At 46.3% G+C, this 17,655-nt stretch overlaps 1 protein-coding gene across 1 annotated transcript in view; it reads left to right on the top strand.

The window, feature by feature from the left end:
- The window catches only part of LOC126438167 (zinc metalloproteinase nas-13-like), a gene marked incomplete at its 5' end in the record, with an annotated part of 66,283 nt that overhangs the window by 39,593 nt on the left and 9,035 nt on the right, over positions 1-17,655 (top strand). The window contains one exon of the mRNA XM_050090543.1: positions 8,879-9,012. Within this exon, the coding sequence (XP_049946500.1) occupies positions 8,879-9,012 (134 nt within the window). The remainder of the gene's footprint in view (positions 1-8,878; positions 9,013-17,655) is intronic.

The following is a 17,655-nucleotide window of genomic DNA, read 5'->3' as shown; positions in this document are numbered from 1 at the left end:
CATATCATTTACATAAATAAGAAACAGCAGTGGCCCCAGCACCGACCCTTGGGGAACGCCCCATTTAACAGTGCCCCATTGGGACTGAACATCATTACCACTCTCAATATTGCGGAGGATTACCTTCTGCTTTCTGTTCTTAAAGTAGGAGGCGAACCAATTGTAAGCTACTCCCCTTACTCCATAATGTTCCAACTTCTGCAGTAATATTTTGTGGTCAACACAGTCAAAAGCCTTCGTTAAATCAGCTTTTCAATTTCCTATTGCTCTTACAAAACTTGTGAGTTAAATTAAATTTCAAAAATAACTCAAAGAATACTTCTGTAATGGAGCTAGAGCTATAAAGAGTGAGCAGCCTACGGCAGGCCACCGTAAATACACCGCGTAGAAATACACTCCTGGAAATTGAAATAAGAACACCGTGAATTCATTGTCCCAGGAAGGGGAAACTTTATTGACACATTCCTGGGGTCAGATACATCACATGATCACACTGACAGAACCACAGGCGCATAGACACAGGCAACAGAGCATGCACAATGTCGGCACTAGTACAGTGTATATCCACCTTTCGCAGCAATGCAGGCTGCTATTCTCCCATGGAGACGATCGTAGAGATGCTGGATGTAGTCCTGCGGAACGGCTTGCCATGCCATTTCCACCTGGCGCCTCAGTTGGACCAGCGTTCGTGCTGGACGTGCAGACCGCGTGAGACGACGTTTCATCCAGTCCCAAACATGCTCAATGGGGGACAGATCCGGAGATCTTGCTGGCCAGGGTAGTTGACTTACACCTTCTAGAGCACGTTGGGTGGCACGGGATACATGCGGACGTGCATTGTCCTGTTGGAACAGCAAGTTCCCTTGCCGGTCTAGGAATGGTAGAACGATGGGTTCGATGACGGTTTGGATGTACCGTGCACTATTCAGTGTCCCCTCGACGATCACCAGTGGTGTACGGCCAGTGTAGGAGATCGCTCCCCACACCATGATGCCGGGTGTTGGCCCTGTGTGCCTCGGTCGTATGCAGTCCTGATTGTGGCGCTGACCTGCACGGCGCCAAACACGCATACGACCATCATTGGCACCAAGGCAGAAGCGACTCTCATCGCTGAAGACGACACGTCTCCATTCGTCCCTCCATTCACGCCTGTCGCGACACCATTGGAGGCGGGCTGCACGATGTCGGGGCGTGAGCGGAAGACGGCCTAACGGTGTGCGGGACCGTAGCCCAGCTTCATGGAGACGGTTGCGAATGGTCCTCGCCGATACCCCAGGAGCAACAGTGTCCCTAATTTGCTGGGAAGTGGCGGTGCGGTCCCCAACGGCACTGCGTAGGATCCTACGGTCTTGGCGTGCATCCGTGCGTCGCTGCGGTCCGATCCCAGGTCGACGGGCATGTGCACCTTTCGCCGACCACTGGCGACAACATCGATGTACTGTGGAGACCTCACGCCCCACGTGTTGAGCAATTCGGCGGTACGTCCACCCGGCCTCCCGCATGCCCACTATACGCCCTCGCTCAAAGTCCGTCAACTGCACATACGGTTCACGTCCACGCTGTCGCGGCATGCTACCAGTGTTAAAGACTGCGATGGAGCTCCGTATGCCACGGCAAACTGGCTGACACTGACGGCGGCGGTGCACAAATGCTGCGCAGCTAGCGCCATTCGACGGCCAACACCGCGGTTCCTGGTGTGTCCGCTGTGCCGTGCGTGTGATCATTGCTTGTACAGCCCTCTCGCAGTGTCCGGAGCAAGTATGGTGGGTCTGACACACCGGTGTCAATGTGTTCTTTTTTCCATTTCCAGGAGTGTATTTCTAATATCCTCTCGTTGTCAGATTAATTCTTACTGTGAATTTAACAGTTACGTTGTTGATGAACACGACGAAATACATCGGCCAGCTCTGAGAGAAATTATAATGTCAGATTTAATTGACAATATACTTTCGGACATAACGCATTGTTGCAGCAAGTGGCAGTTCAGAGAGGTGCGTGACACTATATTGACATTGACCCAACTGCCAATCCCGCATCCCTGAAGGACAGTCACACGTCCTCAACCTATTAAACTCACCTGACCTTACCGTCAGAGCAGTTACTCGTACGGTGTCAGTTCTTTCTGATTAAGTTTTTGACACAACCACACTTCAGGGAGAGATACTACGCACATGAAAAAAAGTTTTGCGTCACCTCGGTTCCAAGAGTTCCGGAACCTGTACAGAAAATTGGAATACAGATCAATATAAACATCATTTACGCCGTTTTTATTGCTCGTGAAAACCACACATTGCATGTTGTACCACCATACACCGAGACCTTCAAAGGTGGTGGTCCAGACTGCTGTGCACACTGGTGCCTCTACTATACTATCCACAAGTTCATCAAGGCACTGTTGGTCCAGGATGTCCCACTCCTCAACGGCGATTCTGCGTAGATCCCTCAGAGTGGTTGGTGGGTCATTTCGTTCATAAGCAGCCCTTTTCAATGTATTCCAGGCATGTGCGATGGGGTTCATGTCTGGAGAACATGCTGACCACTCTAGTCGAACGGCGTCATTATCCTGAAGGAAGTCATTCACAAGATGTGCACAATGCGGGCGCGAATTGTCGTCCGTGAAGACGAATGCCTAGCCAATATCCAATATGCTGCCGATATGGATGTACTATCGGTCGGAGGATGGCATTCACGTATCGTACAACCGTTACGGCGCCTTCCATGACCACCAGCGGCGTACGTCGGTTCCACATACTACCACCCCAAAACATCAGGGAACCTCCACATTGCTGCACTCGCTGGACAGTGTGTCCAAGGCGTTCAGCCTGACTGGATTGTCTCTAAACACGTCTCCGACAATTGTCTGGTTGAAAGCATAGACGACACTCATCGGTGAAGAGAACGTGACGCCAATCCTGAGCGGTCCATTCGGCATGTTGTTGGGCCCATCTATACCGCGCTGCATTGTGCCGTGATGGCAAAGATGGACCTCGCCATGGACGTCGGGAGTGAAGTTGCTCATCATGCAGCCTATTGCGCACAGTTTCAGTCGTAAGACGACGTCTTGTGGCTGCACGAAAAGCATTATTCAACATGGTGGCGTTGCTGTCAGGGTTCATCCGTAGGTAGCGGTCATCCACTGCAGTAGTAGCCCTTGGGCGCCTGAGCGAGGCATGTCTTCGATAGTTCCTGTCTCTGTATCTTCTCCATGTCCGAACAACATTGGTTCACTCCGGGACGCCTGGACAATTCCATTGCTGAGAGCCCGTCCTGGCACAAAGTAACAGTTCGGACGCGATCGAACCGCAGTATTGACCGTCTAGGAATGGATGAACTACAGACAACACGAGCCGTGTACCTCCTTCCTGGTGGAATGATTGGAACTGATCGGCTGTCGGACTCCTCCATCGAATAGGCGCTGCTCATGCTTGGTTGTTTACATCTTTGGGCGGGTTTTGTGACATCTATGAACAGTCAAAGGGACTGTGTTTGTGATACAATATCCACGGTCAAAGTCTATCTTCAGGAGTTCTCGGAACCGGGGTGATGCAAAACTTTTTTTGATATGTGTAACGATACCATTCTGTACGAATGACTGACATGGAGACAAACTCTTAATGTTACTTCAACCCTTTCTCTGCACATTTAGTCTGAGCGGCCGCCTGGCATGTTCGCTTAATTTTCAAGTGTTGCGTTTAATACACACGAATGTAGCAGCATATCGTTATTATTAAGATTAAATTAAAACACAGAATGCAGTATTATCATGTTAATTCTTCTCATTTTTCCAGTCTTTGGAAAGAAATATTTATTTTTTCAAAAAAAATAATTTATTCAGGAAAGAATTACATAAGTTATTACACTGGTAAAACTCCAAAATACGGCATCTTTCGAAACAAAAATTCAAACATAAGGGTATATTACTTTTATAGCCGTAATGGTTTATCACCACCAGCCGATCTCTTTCCACGAAGGCCGTATCTTTGCAGTCGGTGGTAATTCTAATTCTTTTTTTACGTCCGTTAGTGCACCCACGTAAATAATGAAGTCGAGAATATACCCCGCTTCACTGTCACACAACTCAAAAATCTTTACGCCAAATCTAAGGCGTTTGGGAGGAATGTACTGTTATAAGAGGACACAGTTTTCATAGCGAACTAAAGTCAATTGACAAATTTTAAAAGGTTAGAAAGCATCTTGAAATGCTTTTCTTCGATGATTCACAATTCGCTTCATTTTTCAGATTTTATCATCTCCAGCGTTCTCATTGTTATCAATAAAATGTAACGTTCCTGTTAACAGATGGCACCTATCTCTTGGCTCGATTTGCGCAAACACTGGAGTAGATAGAAACGGATCGTTGCTCTAGTAAATCTTTATTTCACTTTTTCTCACTTGAGTCATCAGTAAATTTGCGGCCAGGAAACAATAAATTTCATCAGTGTTTGTGTTTTTCCAAGGCCGCAATCTTGATTTTCCACTGGTATCGTTGCAAAGGTGCTCGAAAATATAAATTACATTGTTCAGCTACGTAATTTGCAATTTCTTTGGTAGAATAAAGCTTGGAAGCAGTCATACACAGCAGATGAATATCTAAATCCACGAATTTGCAGCCGGAATCAATGTTATAACTTTGGGTCCAAATCATATTTTTTGTGTCTTTTTGCAGATTCTCAGGCTGGTCTTCGGAATCGGAGGAAGGAGCGATGGTAACTTCAGTTTGCTGATTACTAATATTTTGAATATTTGTGGTGACGTATTAAGTCACAGGCTTATCGGCATCACTATCTGTTCAGGCATAGCCATCTGGGTTGGGCGTGAAGAAGTCCTTTGATTCAGAAGTCTCAGCAGTTCGTCTGTAAACCGACGATAATATTATCCCATGTTATTCGATGACAAAGCGTAGCTCCCAAACTGGGTAATGTTACGATATGAATGAACTTTAAAGAGAATTCAGCATTCAGTAAGTCGTTCGGAAAATTCCCTGAATTCCAATCAGCTCGCAAACTAGTGCAAAAGTGATCTCCAACTTGCTGGTCGCATAGCAGACGTTAATGCATTATACACTCCTGGAAATGGAAAAAAGAACACATTGACACCGGTGTGTCAGACCCACCATACTTGCTCCGGACACTGCGAGAGGGCTGTACAAGCAATGATCACACGCACGGCACAGCGGACACACCAGGAACCGCGGTGTTGGCCGTCGAATGGCGCTAGCTGCGCAGCATTTGTGCACCGCCGCCGTCAGTGTCAGCCAGTTTGCCGTGGCATACGGAGCTCCATCGCAGTCTTTAACACTGGTAGCATGCCGCGACAGCGTGGACGTGAACCGTATGTGCAGTTGACGGACTTTGAGCGAGGGCATATAGTGGGCATGCGGGAGGCCGGGTGGATGTACCGCCGAATTGCTCAACACGTGGGGCGTGAGGTCTCCACAGTACATCGATGTTGTCGCCAGTGGTCGGCGGAAGGTGCACGTGCCCGTCGACCTGGGACCGGACCGCAGCGACGCACGGATGCACGCCAAGACCGTAGGATCCTACGCAGTGCCGTTGGGGACCGCGCCGCCACTTCCCAGCAAATTAGAGACACTGTTGCTCCTGGGGTATCGGCGAGGACCATTCGCAACCGTCTCCATGAAGCTGGGCTACGGTCCCGCACACCGTTAGGCCGTCTTCCGCTCACGCCCCAACATCGTGCAGCCCACCTCCAGTGGTGTCGCGACAGGCGTGAATGGAGGGACGAATGGAGACGTGTCGTCTTCAGCGATGAGAGTCGCTTCTGCCTTGGTGCCAATGATGGTCGTATGCGTGTTTGGCGCCGTGCAGGTGAGCGCCACAATCAGGACTGCATACGACCGAGGCACACAGGGCCAACACCCGGCATCATGGTGTGGGGAGCGATCTCCTACACTGGCCGTACACCACTGGTGATCGTCGAGGGGACACTGAATAGTGCACGGTACATCCAAACCGTCATCGAACCCATCGTTCTACCATTCCTAGACCGGCAAGGGGACCTGCTGTTCCAACAGGACAATGCACGTCCGCATGTATCCCGTGCCACCCAACGTGCTCTAGAAGGTGTAAGTCAACTACCCTGGCCAGCAAGATCTCCGGATCTGTCCCCCATTGAGCATGTTTTGGGACTGGATGAAGCGTCGTCTCACGCGGTCTGCACGTCCAGCACGAACGCTGGTCCAACTGAGGCGCCAGGTGGAAATGGCATGGCAAGCCGTTCCACAGGACTACATCCAGCATCTCTACGATCGTCTCCATGGGAGAATAGCAGCCTGCATTGCTGCGAAAGGTGGATATACACTGTACTAGTGCCGACATTGTGCATGCTCTGTTGCCTGTGTCTATGTGCCTGTGGTTCTGTCAGTGTGATCATGTGATGTATCTGACCCCAGGAATGTGTCAATAAAGTTTCCCCTTCCTGGGACAATGAATTCATGGTGTTCTTATTTCAATTTCCAGGAGTGTAGATACCTATAACCTTGTAGCAGGAAACCTCTGTTTGTGTGTATACGCAAGAAGTACTGAAACGATTGACATATACAGGGTGGTCCATTTTAATCCATAATGGGGAATAACTGGGGATAGAGGTGAGATACGTCAAAGTGTTTTGCATAAAAATTGTAGATGGAAAAGGGGATTACGCACTGCTATTTACGGCTGTAAACTTGAACGTGATTTTCAAGGCGATCTGGAGGCTGAAGTAGTTTCTTTTTTTTACTGAGGACCTTAATATTTGATTTAAGATCTGATAAGAGAGACAAATTTTTTGTATAAAATGATACATTATTCTACGTCATGGCAAGGTTCAATGAAGGTCAAACAAGTAAATGTGTTTTGAGATCTAATAGGGATTAACTCATAATAATACAATGGAAGGGGCATCCCAAGGAACGAGAGACGAGAGGACTCATACTTGAAAATGAATGATCTACCAGAGGTTGAAAATACCGCTTCAGTTGTGGAGTTTTTTTATTTATCAGTTGTTAAAATGCGACTGGTTTCGGTCTCTTACATGCCCATCTTCAGGTGTTGACGACTTTGTTCTATGACCGTGAGCGCCGCCATGGACGAGCCCTGCGCTCGCGGATGGTACACCGCTGCTGTACTCGCCCACCGTCGCACTCGGCGTCGTGGCGCAAAGTTAAAACAGCTAATGATGGGCGTTTAAGAGCCCGAAATCGGTAGCGTTTTAACTTGTGAAAAATAAAAAAAACTTCACTACTGAAGTGGTATTTTCAACCTCTAGTACAGTGCTCAGTTGCTGATGTCCCTCCAGCAGGATGTTCTCAATGATCTACGTTTTATTTATGACGTTATACTTTGTGATGTATTTATTTTTGATAATAAACACGTTAATTAAAACTTAAAGTTCAAATCTCTCTTCACTCTTTCCTGCGTCACAAATGAGGGTTTCAATGAAATAAAGCTCGACATTCAAATGATCTACGATAATTATCTTTAAAATCATGGTTATTGGTAATAACACGTCACGCCTTATGCCTCTTCCAATTTGTATCTAACATTGTATTTTGCTCTATAATTCCTTTGTTCCGAGTTAACTCCATTAGACCTGAGAACATATTTGCTTACTTGACCTTCATTGAACCTTGCTACGACTTTGAATAATGTATCATTGTGCAAGAAAAAAATGCTGCTCTTTTCAAATCTCAAATAAAATATTAATGCTTACGTTATGCCTGAATCAGCTGCATCACAATTTCATGTGTCTAATTTTAAATGTACAGTTGCCTAGTTGTTTCTGCGGCTACTAGATCGCGCTCGTAGCAACACCATGTTTACTTGCCCACACTTTCTAAAGTGGGCACCTCAGTCTCGTTGTAACCCTTGATCACAGTACGAGCAGCTCTTAGCGGCTCGCCATCTCACAACTGTTCATGACGTCGCCTTTCCGGCTTAGATCTTTTTTAATATGTGACTTGTTAAGTACTGCATCTTTTCCAGTCAGTACAAACTTTAATTTTATTAATGTACCATATACCTAATATGTTTTAGAACAGTTGGTCTAATTCTGAAGACGACGCTCATAGTTGCGTCGATACCAGGTCAGTTTTGACTTAATATTTGTGACCGAGGTCTTATTTGTTCCAATATAAAATATTAGGGTTATCATTTTAAAAAATAATCTCCAAATCACGTTGAAAATCACGTTCGAGGTCACGGCCATTGGTAGCAATGGGTGATCCTCTTTGCCCCCTACAGCTTTTACCTAGAACATTTTGCTGTATCTCATTTTTATACCGAGTTATTCCTCATTATGAATTTAAATGGTCCACTCCGTATATAAGGCCGGACCGCAAGACCGCTACGGTCGCAGGTTCGAATCCTGCCTCGGGCATGGATGTTTGTGATGTCCTTAGGTTAGTTAGGTTTAACTAGTTCTAAGTTCTAGGGGACTGATGACCTCAGCAGTTGAGTCCCATAGTGCTCAGAGCCATTTTTTTTATAAGGCCGGAGCAGTGAAAAGATTAATAAATACAGTAAATTCCTTACTTTCCGCATCAATAAAATTTAAGATGGAGGGCTGGGTTCGCTAAGGACTCGTCAACAGAATTCAAAGTGAAAGGCTGTCCACCGCTGGAAACTATGTTTCTAAATTGTACTTTTGTAATTTTCCAGTATCCCTGCGCCTGTGCCCCCTCCCTGGAAAAACGACGGAAGTCAGTACAGTGAGAAAGTGCTTAGTAAGTGTCTTCTTTCACACATGACCAGCCTGTAGTAGTGCCATAAATCACTCCTCGCAGCTGTCTCTCTACGTTGTATTATTGTACATATTGCTTTACATAAAACACCTTTTTCACATGAGGAACTTCGATTAATTAACGCACTTTTTTTTTCAGGTCGCGAGCTGAACTTCAAGAAGTCGACGAAAGAGGAAACCTTCGCTTATGGAGTGAAGTACGACTACAATAGTGTCATGCACTATTCTGCGAATGCCTTCTCCATCAACGGACAGCCCACGATCGTGCCAGCAGTAAGTTGAAAATTAATTGTGCCTCCAATACGGGCCTCTATAACTTTCACGTGTGCTGACAGGTATTTTTTTATTGTTTTCGAAAGAAAGAGATTTTTGCATTATCCATACCACAGATGTTACAACAGCTTTGCACCTTTCGAAATGAGAGCGATTTGACTTGACAGGTATTTTTTCTTCACTTGGCTCTTTTACAAGGTGGTAATTATTGAATTATATGAAATAAAATCGTCATGACTTCTGAACGGTTTCCATTAGGACGTTGGGCGCGGAGCATGATGGGAATTAGTATGAGCATGCCCACGCGCCTTGTTGTTGGCGGCCACTTTCATTTGGATGCGTTCGTCAATAAGCAAAACCGGTGTATTTGGGGGACTGAGAACCCGCATTTCGCGATCGAGAAGTCTCTTCACCCTCAACAGCTGACTTTGCGGTGTGCAATGTCCAGGCAAGGAATAATTGGTGCTATAAACCTTGATGGCACAGTGACTACCGAACGATACGTGAAGGTTTTGGAAGATGATGTAATCTCCATTATCCAAAATGAATCCGCCGCTCGTGGTCGCGCGGTAACGTTCTCGCTGCCCAGGAACGGGGTCCCGGGTTCGATTCTCGGCGGGGTCAGGGATTTTCATCTGCCCTGAGATGACTGGGTGTTGTGTCGTCTTCATTATCATCATTCATCCCCATTACAGTCGGAGGAAGGCAATGGCAAACCGCCTCCATTAGTCTGTCAACAAACGTGGGATTTCATTTCCATTTCCATCCAAAATGACCCTGATTTCGACAAGATGTGATTCATGTAAGACGGAGCTCGACCCCATCGAAGCATGAGAGTGTTTACTGTCCTGGAGGAATATTCTGGCTCTGGGGAACTCAGAGGCCATTGGCATGGTTCTTGGTTGTTCGCCATATTCTCCGGATCTGAACACATGCGACTCCTTTTTGTGGGGCTAAATACTTCAGTTGATTGATGAAAGGAAGAAGTACAAACATGTTCCGGGAAAATCAGGAATACAGAAATACAAGTCGCTGAGGAATGAAATAAATAGGAATTGCAGGGAAGCTAAGACGAAATGGCTGCAGGAAAAATGTGAAGACATCGAAAAAGATATGATTGTCGGAAGGACGGACTCAGCATACAGGAAAGTCAAAACAACCTTTGGGGACATTAAAAAAAGCAACGGTGGTAACATTAAGAGTGCAACGGGAATTCCACTGTTAAATGCAGAGGAGAGAGCAGATAGGTGGAAAGAATACATTGAAATCCTCTATGAGGGTGAAGATTTGTCTGATGGGATAGAAGAAGAAACAGGAGTCGATTTAGAAGAGATAGGGGATCCAGTATTAGAATCGGAATTTAAAAGAGCTTTGGAGGTCTCACGGTCAAATAAGGCAGAAGGGATAGATAACATTCCATCAGAATTTCTAAAATCATTGGGGGAAGTGGCAACAAAACGACTATTCACTTTGGTGTGTAGAATATATGAGTCTGGCGATAAACCGTCTGACTTTCGGAAAAGCATCATCCACACAATTCCGAAGACGGCAAGAGCTGACAAGTGCGAGAATTATCGCACAATCAGCTTAACAGCTCATGAATCGAAGCTGCTTACAAGAACAATATACAGAAGAATGGAAAAGAAAATTGAGAATGCGCTACGTGACGATCAGTTTGGCTTTAGGAAAAGTAAAGGGACGAGAGAGGCAATTCTGACGTTACGGCTAATAATGGAAGCAAGGCTAAAGAAAAATCAAGGCATTTTCATAGGATTTGTCGACCTGGAAGAAGCGTTCGACAATATAAAATGGTGCAAGCTGTTCGAGATTCTGAAAAAAGTAGGGGTAAGCTATAGAGAGAGACGGGTCATATACAATATGTACAACAACCAAGAGGGAATAATAAGAGTGGACGATCAAGAACGAAGTGCTCGTATTAAGAAGGGTGTAAGACAAGGCTGTAGCCTTTCGCCCCTACTCTTCAATCTGTACATCGAGGAAGCAATGATGGTAATAAAAGAAAGGCTCAGGAGTGGAATTAAAATACAAGGTGAAAGGATATCAATGATACGATTCGCTGATGACATTGCTATCCTGAGTGAAAGTGAAGAAGAATTAAATGATCTGCTGAACGGAATTAACAGTCTCATGAGTACACAGTATGGTTTGAGAGTAAATCGGAGAAAGACGAAGTTAATGAGAAGCAGTAGAAATGAGAACAGCGAGAAACTTAACATCAGGATTGATGGTCACGAAGTCAATGAAGTTAAGGAATTCTGCTACCTAGGCAGTAAAATAACCAATGACGGACGGAGCAAGGAGGACATCAAAAGCAGACTCGCTATGGCAAAAAAGGCATTTATGGCCAAGAGAAGTCTACTAATATCAAATACCGGCCTTAATTTGAGGAAGAAATTTCTGAGGATGTACGTCTGGAGTACAGCATTGTATGGTAGTGAAACATGGACTGTGGGAAAACCGGAACAGAAGAGAATCGAAGCATTTGAGATGTGGTGCTATAGACGAATGTTGAAAATTAGGCGGACTGATAAGGTAAGGAATGAGGAGGTTCTACGCAGAATCGGAGAGGAAAGGAATATGTGGAAAACACTGATAAGGAGAAGGGACAGGATGATAGGACATCTGCTAAGACATGAGGGAATGACTTCCACGGTACTAGAGGGAGCTTGTAGAGGGCAAAAACTGTAGAGGAAGACAGAGATTGGAATATGTCAAGCAAATAATTGAGGACGTAGGTTGCAAGCGCTACTCTGAGATGAAGAGGTTAGCACAGGAAAGGAATTCGTGGCGGGCCGCATCAAGCCAGTCAGTAGACTGATGACCAAAAAAAAAAATAATAATAATAATAAAGACAAGGGGTACAGCGATAACCTCAAAACTATTACTGAGCTGAAACAACCATTCAGGAGGTCGTCGACAGCATCGATGTTCCGACACTTCAGTGGGTCACGCAGAATTTCGCTATTCGTCTGCGCCACATCAGCGCCAATGATGGCAGGCATATCGAACACGTCGTAGCTTAAATCTGAAAATCTGTAGTGACGTTAACATGTCGAATTAAGTGTGTGCACGCCGTAGTTTGTAACTAATTTATGTTTCTTTTTCATATAGTTCAATAATTGTCCCCTGTAAGTTGACTGGTATTATGTCTACGTTAGACAACTTGAGAAGTTCCAGAATGAGATGTACCTAATTTATGATTTGTAGCTACGTAGAGCAGTCAGGACATTACGACGGTCCAGACTAATACTGTACTGTCATTTTAGGTATCATAGTTCCTGACAAGCGATACGCAAGTCTTTGGTATGTATTAATAGTACATCCCATCAGACAACTGCCCACCAGTCTAATAATTTCTGTATATCAAAGGGGCTTTTGATACTAATAGCCTAACAGCTGACACCTAGACTTGTTCAGCAAGGTCCATAACCGCGGATCTGGGAGCCAAAATGTTAAATGGTATTCATCATACCCCTGAAAAGTTCAGAGACGATTATCTTTGTAGTATATTTTTGTGCAAAACCTTTGCATATTGGGGAAGATACACTGCTCTGCAAAACTTATGGACGAACTCGGTAAAGTAACATAAATTATTAACCACTCGGCGGAAATGAATGAAAGCGCATGAGCATGTTGTCTGGTCTTCCAGTCATGCACAGGAAGCTGGACTTAGCATGGCGTGAGGTCAGTGTGACTATGGCACCATATGTGGGTGGCTCCGCAACTTTAGAAATGGCAAAATACAGTGCATATAAATCAGCGAGTAGTTATGGGGCACTGTAGTGGTTTCATTACAACCTGGCGAAACACAACATTTGGATGACTTCAGACAGGGAAGAATCATCGGGAAACCGGAGTTGCAACCACATTTAACAGAACTGCGGGGCACGCAATTCCACAGTGACTGCGTGGGGATAGTCTCTTTGAACGACGACACGCCCATCGGCGGACCCTTTGCGATGGTGCCAACGACATAGGGACTGGACCAACGAGTAGTGGGCTCACATGCTCTTCTCGGACGAGGGCAGATTCAGACTGAGTAGTCATTCTGGATGTACTGTCATTCGGCGGGAGGTGGGAGTTCGCAGTGCACCCAGGAACATTGTCCAACACGGTAATTTTGGTGGAGGCTCCTTACAAATAATGCAACAAGAAACAGAATCCAGCCAGCACAACGTCAACAAGATTAAGGCTCGCTGTACTAGCATGAACGATCGCAGCCAAGACACTCCAAGTGCAAGTAGAGAGTCTGGCTACCGTCGGCCGTCCTATATTGCGGCGGCAGAAGGCGTTCGTAGTCCAGACCCAATGTAAGCGACGCCCAGCTGGCGCGCACCATTGGATCTGCCCGGTCCAGCGTGACAGTAACGGTATCAGACGGAAACTTGAAATTCCATTGCCAACTTAAAGAAACCCTTGGGTGGTATCGATATCTGATACCACCCAGGATACATCATAAATCGTGGTGACTTCAGTGTAATTATTGTCTTCGAATAAAAGCGTCGTTTCAGCTCGTGCCACTGCGAATTTCTTTACTTTACTGCAGTAATTCTTTCTACGTATGGTCAAAGTGTCACCGAGCTATGTTACTTGGCAGTGACACATGCGGAAGTTACTTTCGTCTTGTAATTTTGTAGTCCACTACATTAGCTGTACCGAGATTCAAGTTATCCACAATACTTACACTTGTTTATGGCCTTCGAAGCCTATGTTGAACAGGCATTATTATGGAGGATGGCATATAATGATCCTAGTTTTGATTACAGTAAGAGTGACTGTGTCATGAGAATAACACAATAGAATACAATGTCATGGAGTTCGGTTACCAGAAAAGTCCCGCGATAAGTGCATTTCGAATCCCTTCAGCCTCCTCCACTTCCGTATTCATATCTCGCTTACATCACCTTTTGTCACGCATTATCTTTACAAAACAGCTAACCCAGTTTTCAGGAGGGGGCGTAGTCATTCGAAGCCTTGTTATCCACTAGCGGTCACACCATCGTTCATCTCCTTCCGATGTGTACTAATGACGTCAGCACGTTACCGTCCGACAAGCCCTACATCTACACCTACGTGATTGCTATTCACAATAAAGTGCCTGGCAGAGGGTTCAATCAACCACCTTCAAGCGGTCTCTCTACCGTTCCACTCTCGAACGGCACGCGAGAAAAACGAGCACTTAAATTTTTCTGTGCGAGGCCTGATTTCCCTTATTTTATCCTGATCATTTCTCCCTTTGTAGGTGGGTGCCAACAGAATGTTTTCGCAATCGGAGGAGAAAACTGGTAATTGAAATTTCATAAGAAGATCCCGTCGCAACGACAAACGCCCTTGTTTTAATGATTGCCACTCCAATTCACGTATCATGTCTGTGACACTATCTCCCCTATTTCGCGATAATACAAAACGAGCTGCCCTTCTTTGTACTTTATCGATGTCATCCGTCAGTCCCGCCTGATGCGGATCCCACACCGCACAGGATAGGGCGGACAAGCGTGGTGTAAGCAGTTTCTTTAGTAGACCTGTTGCGCCTTCTAAGTGTTCTGCCAATGAATCGCAGTCTTTGGTTTGCTCTACCCACAATATTATCTATGGGATCGTTCCAATTTAGGTTATTTGTAATTGTAATCCCTAAGTATTTAGTTGAATTTACAGCCTTCAGATTTGTGTGACCTATCGCATAATCGAAATTTAGTACTCATGTGAGTAACGTCACAGTTTTCCTTATTCAGGGTCAATTGCCACTTTTCGCACCATACAGTTATCTTATCTAAATCAGTTTGCAAGTCGTTTTGATCATCTCATGACTTTACAAGACGGTAAATGACAGCATCATCTGCAAACAATCTAAGACAGCTAATCAGATTGTCTCCTATGTCGTTAATATGGATCAGGAATCCTGTTCCTTGTTCACTGGACCATGACATACGTTTCCTTCAAAATAAATTAAATCCTGTTTACCCCCGTTCTCCACAATGATTTCCTTTTATCCCTGGTAACAGTTAAGTACATATCTTACTAGACCATCTGACCTCAAAGAGAATTCTGCATGCTTATTTATGCGGGGGATAATGATGAAAGTTTATTAAGGTTGCAGGCTCATACGGACAAACTATCTTTCGGTAGACTCTCTCAGTCGTATCGATAAAGAAATCTACACGGGATTTGTTGTTTCAATGTTTTTAACGTCGGTTGTCTGAAGCACTGGTTATCATAATTATACTGCCATGCATATGTTATAATCATTTTCATACAGGTCATTATAGTGGGTTTGCTGATATAACTCTCCCGGTGTGCAAAACTTGAGAACGAAAGTAACTTTCCTATAACGTCTCGCTACTAAGTAGCATCGGTCGATGAATCTTGGACCTTATGGCGTACTGTATAAGGTAAGTAAAGTAATACGTAAAGAGACAGCACTCACACTGACGTCATCGCGATTTATGATGTTACTGTGAGTTGTACAATCAAACACACTACTTTGTTTTTCTAAGAACCACTTATTTACAGATTGCTTTAAATGATCACAATTAGACAATACGGCTTAATGCCTAGTTAAAGAAAACTTGAGATGCTTTCTGGCCTGAAGGTCCAAAACCACACCAAAAACTAGAGCTTTGCTGATCCACTATGGACTGTGGGACAACGGCTGACATGTATTTCTTGATACAATAATTTACCAACATCCGTATGTATTGGAGACATTTATTTTATGAACTTCTTATGTGCAACCAGTTTCAGCATTACATTGATGCCATCTTTAGGCCCCACACGTCATAGTGATAAAATCGCTATACACGGAAGGGGCCATATAACTGGACCTGTGAATCAAATCGCTATGCGCGCCGCGGAGACTTCCTCGCTGCTCCGTCCTAACCGACTTACTACATGCAGCACGCAGACAGCATTAAAATAGCTGCTCAGTCAAAACCACACAAGCTACACACAGTTCCGCGAAAACACTGCCACAAACAACTCGAATACTACTAAAACTAGTCACTGTGAAACAACCAGGAGGGATCATAAGTCGACACACACACACAGAGAGCCGGCCGGAGTGACCGAGCGGTTCTAGGCACTACAGTCTGGAACCGCGCGACCGCTACGGTCGCAGGTTCTAATCCTGCCTCGGGCATGGATGTGTGTGATGTCCTTAGGTTAGTTAGGTTTAAGTAGTTCTAAGTTCTAGGGAACTGATGACCTCAGAAGTTAAGTCCCATAGTGCTCAGAGCCATTTGAACAATTCGAACACACAGAGAACTCGGAAGCGGTCGGCGAGTAAATACACGTCGTCCGATGAGACGAGCGACCGAACGACCAACCAAGGTCGTCCCCACTGAAGTCATGTGTGCCGGCAACGGTCGGGCGAGACATGGCTGTCCGGACCTCACTGCTGCTCCGTACCCACTGAACTCCCGACACACGACGACCCGGAAATACTAGCGGTCGCTCCGAAGATACACTCCTGGAAATGGAAAAAAGAACACATTGACACCGGTGTGTCAGACCCACCATACTTGCTCCGGACACTGCGAGAGGGCAGTACAAGCAATGATCACACGCACGGCACAGCGGACACACCAGGAACCGCGGTGTTGGCCGTCGAATGGCGCTAGCTGCGCAGCATTTGTGCACCGCCGCCGTCAGTGTCAGCCAGTTTGCCGCGGCATACGGAGCTCCATCGCAGTCTTTAACACTGGTAGCATGCCGCGACAGCGTGGACGTGAACCGTATGTGCAGTTGACGGACTTTGAGCGAGGGCGTATGGTGGGCATGCGGGAGGCCGGGTGGACGTACCGCCGAATTGCTCAACACGTGGGGCGTGAGGTCTCCACAGCACATCGATGTTGTCGCCAGTGGTCGGCGGAACGTGCACGTGCCCGTCGACCTGGGACCGGACCGCAGCGACGCACGGATGCACGCCAAGACCGTAGGATCCTACGCAGTGCCGTAGGGGACCGCACCGCCACTTCCCAGCAAATTAGGGACACTGTTGCTCCTGGGGTATCGGCGAGGACCATTCGCAACCGTCTCCATGAAGCTGGGCTGCGGTCCCGCACACCGTTAGGCCGTCTTCCGCTCACGCCCCAACATCGTGCAGCCCGCCTCCTGTGGTGTCGCGACAGGCGTGAATGGAGGGACGAATGGAGACGTGTCGTCTTCAGCGATGAGAGTCGCTTCTGCCTTGGTGCCAATGATGGTCGTATGCGTGTTTGGCGCCGTGCAGGTGAGCGCCACAATCAGGACTGCATACGACCGAGGCACACAGAGCCAACACCCGGCATCATGGTGTGGGGAGCGATCTCCTACACTGGCCGTACACCACTGGTGATCGTCGAGGGGACACTGAATAGTGCACGGTACATCCAAACCGTCATCGAACCCATCGTTCTACCATTCCTAGACCGGCAAGGGAACTTGCTGTTCCAACAGGACAATGCACGTCCGCATGTATCCCGTGCCACCCAACGTGCTCTAGAAGGTGTAAGTCAACTACCCTGGCCAGCAAGATCTCCGTATCTGTCCCCCATTGAGCATGTTTGGGACTGGATGAAGCGTCGTCTCACGCGGTCTGCACGTCCAGCACGAACGCTGGTCCAACTGAGGCGCCAGGTGGAAATG

The sequence above is a fragment of the Schistocerca serialis genome, unplaced genomic scaffold (genome assembly GCF_023864345.2).
Source record: "Schistocerca serialis cubense isolate TAMUIC-IGC-003099 unplaced genomic scaffold, iqSchSeri2.2 HiC_scaffold_1261, whole genome shotgun sequence".
In the NCBI taxonomy this organism is placed as follows: Eukaryota; Metazoa; Arthropoda; class Insecta; order Orthoptera; family Acrididae; genus Schistocerca; species Schistocerca serialis.
Note: the sequence above shows the minus strand (reverse complement) of the source record. Positions and strands in the feature narration are given on the sequence as shown.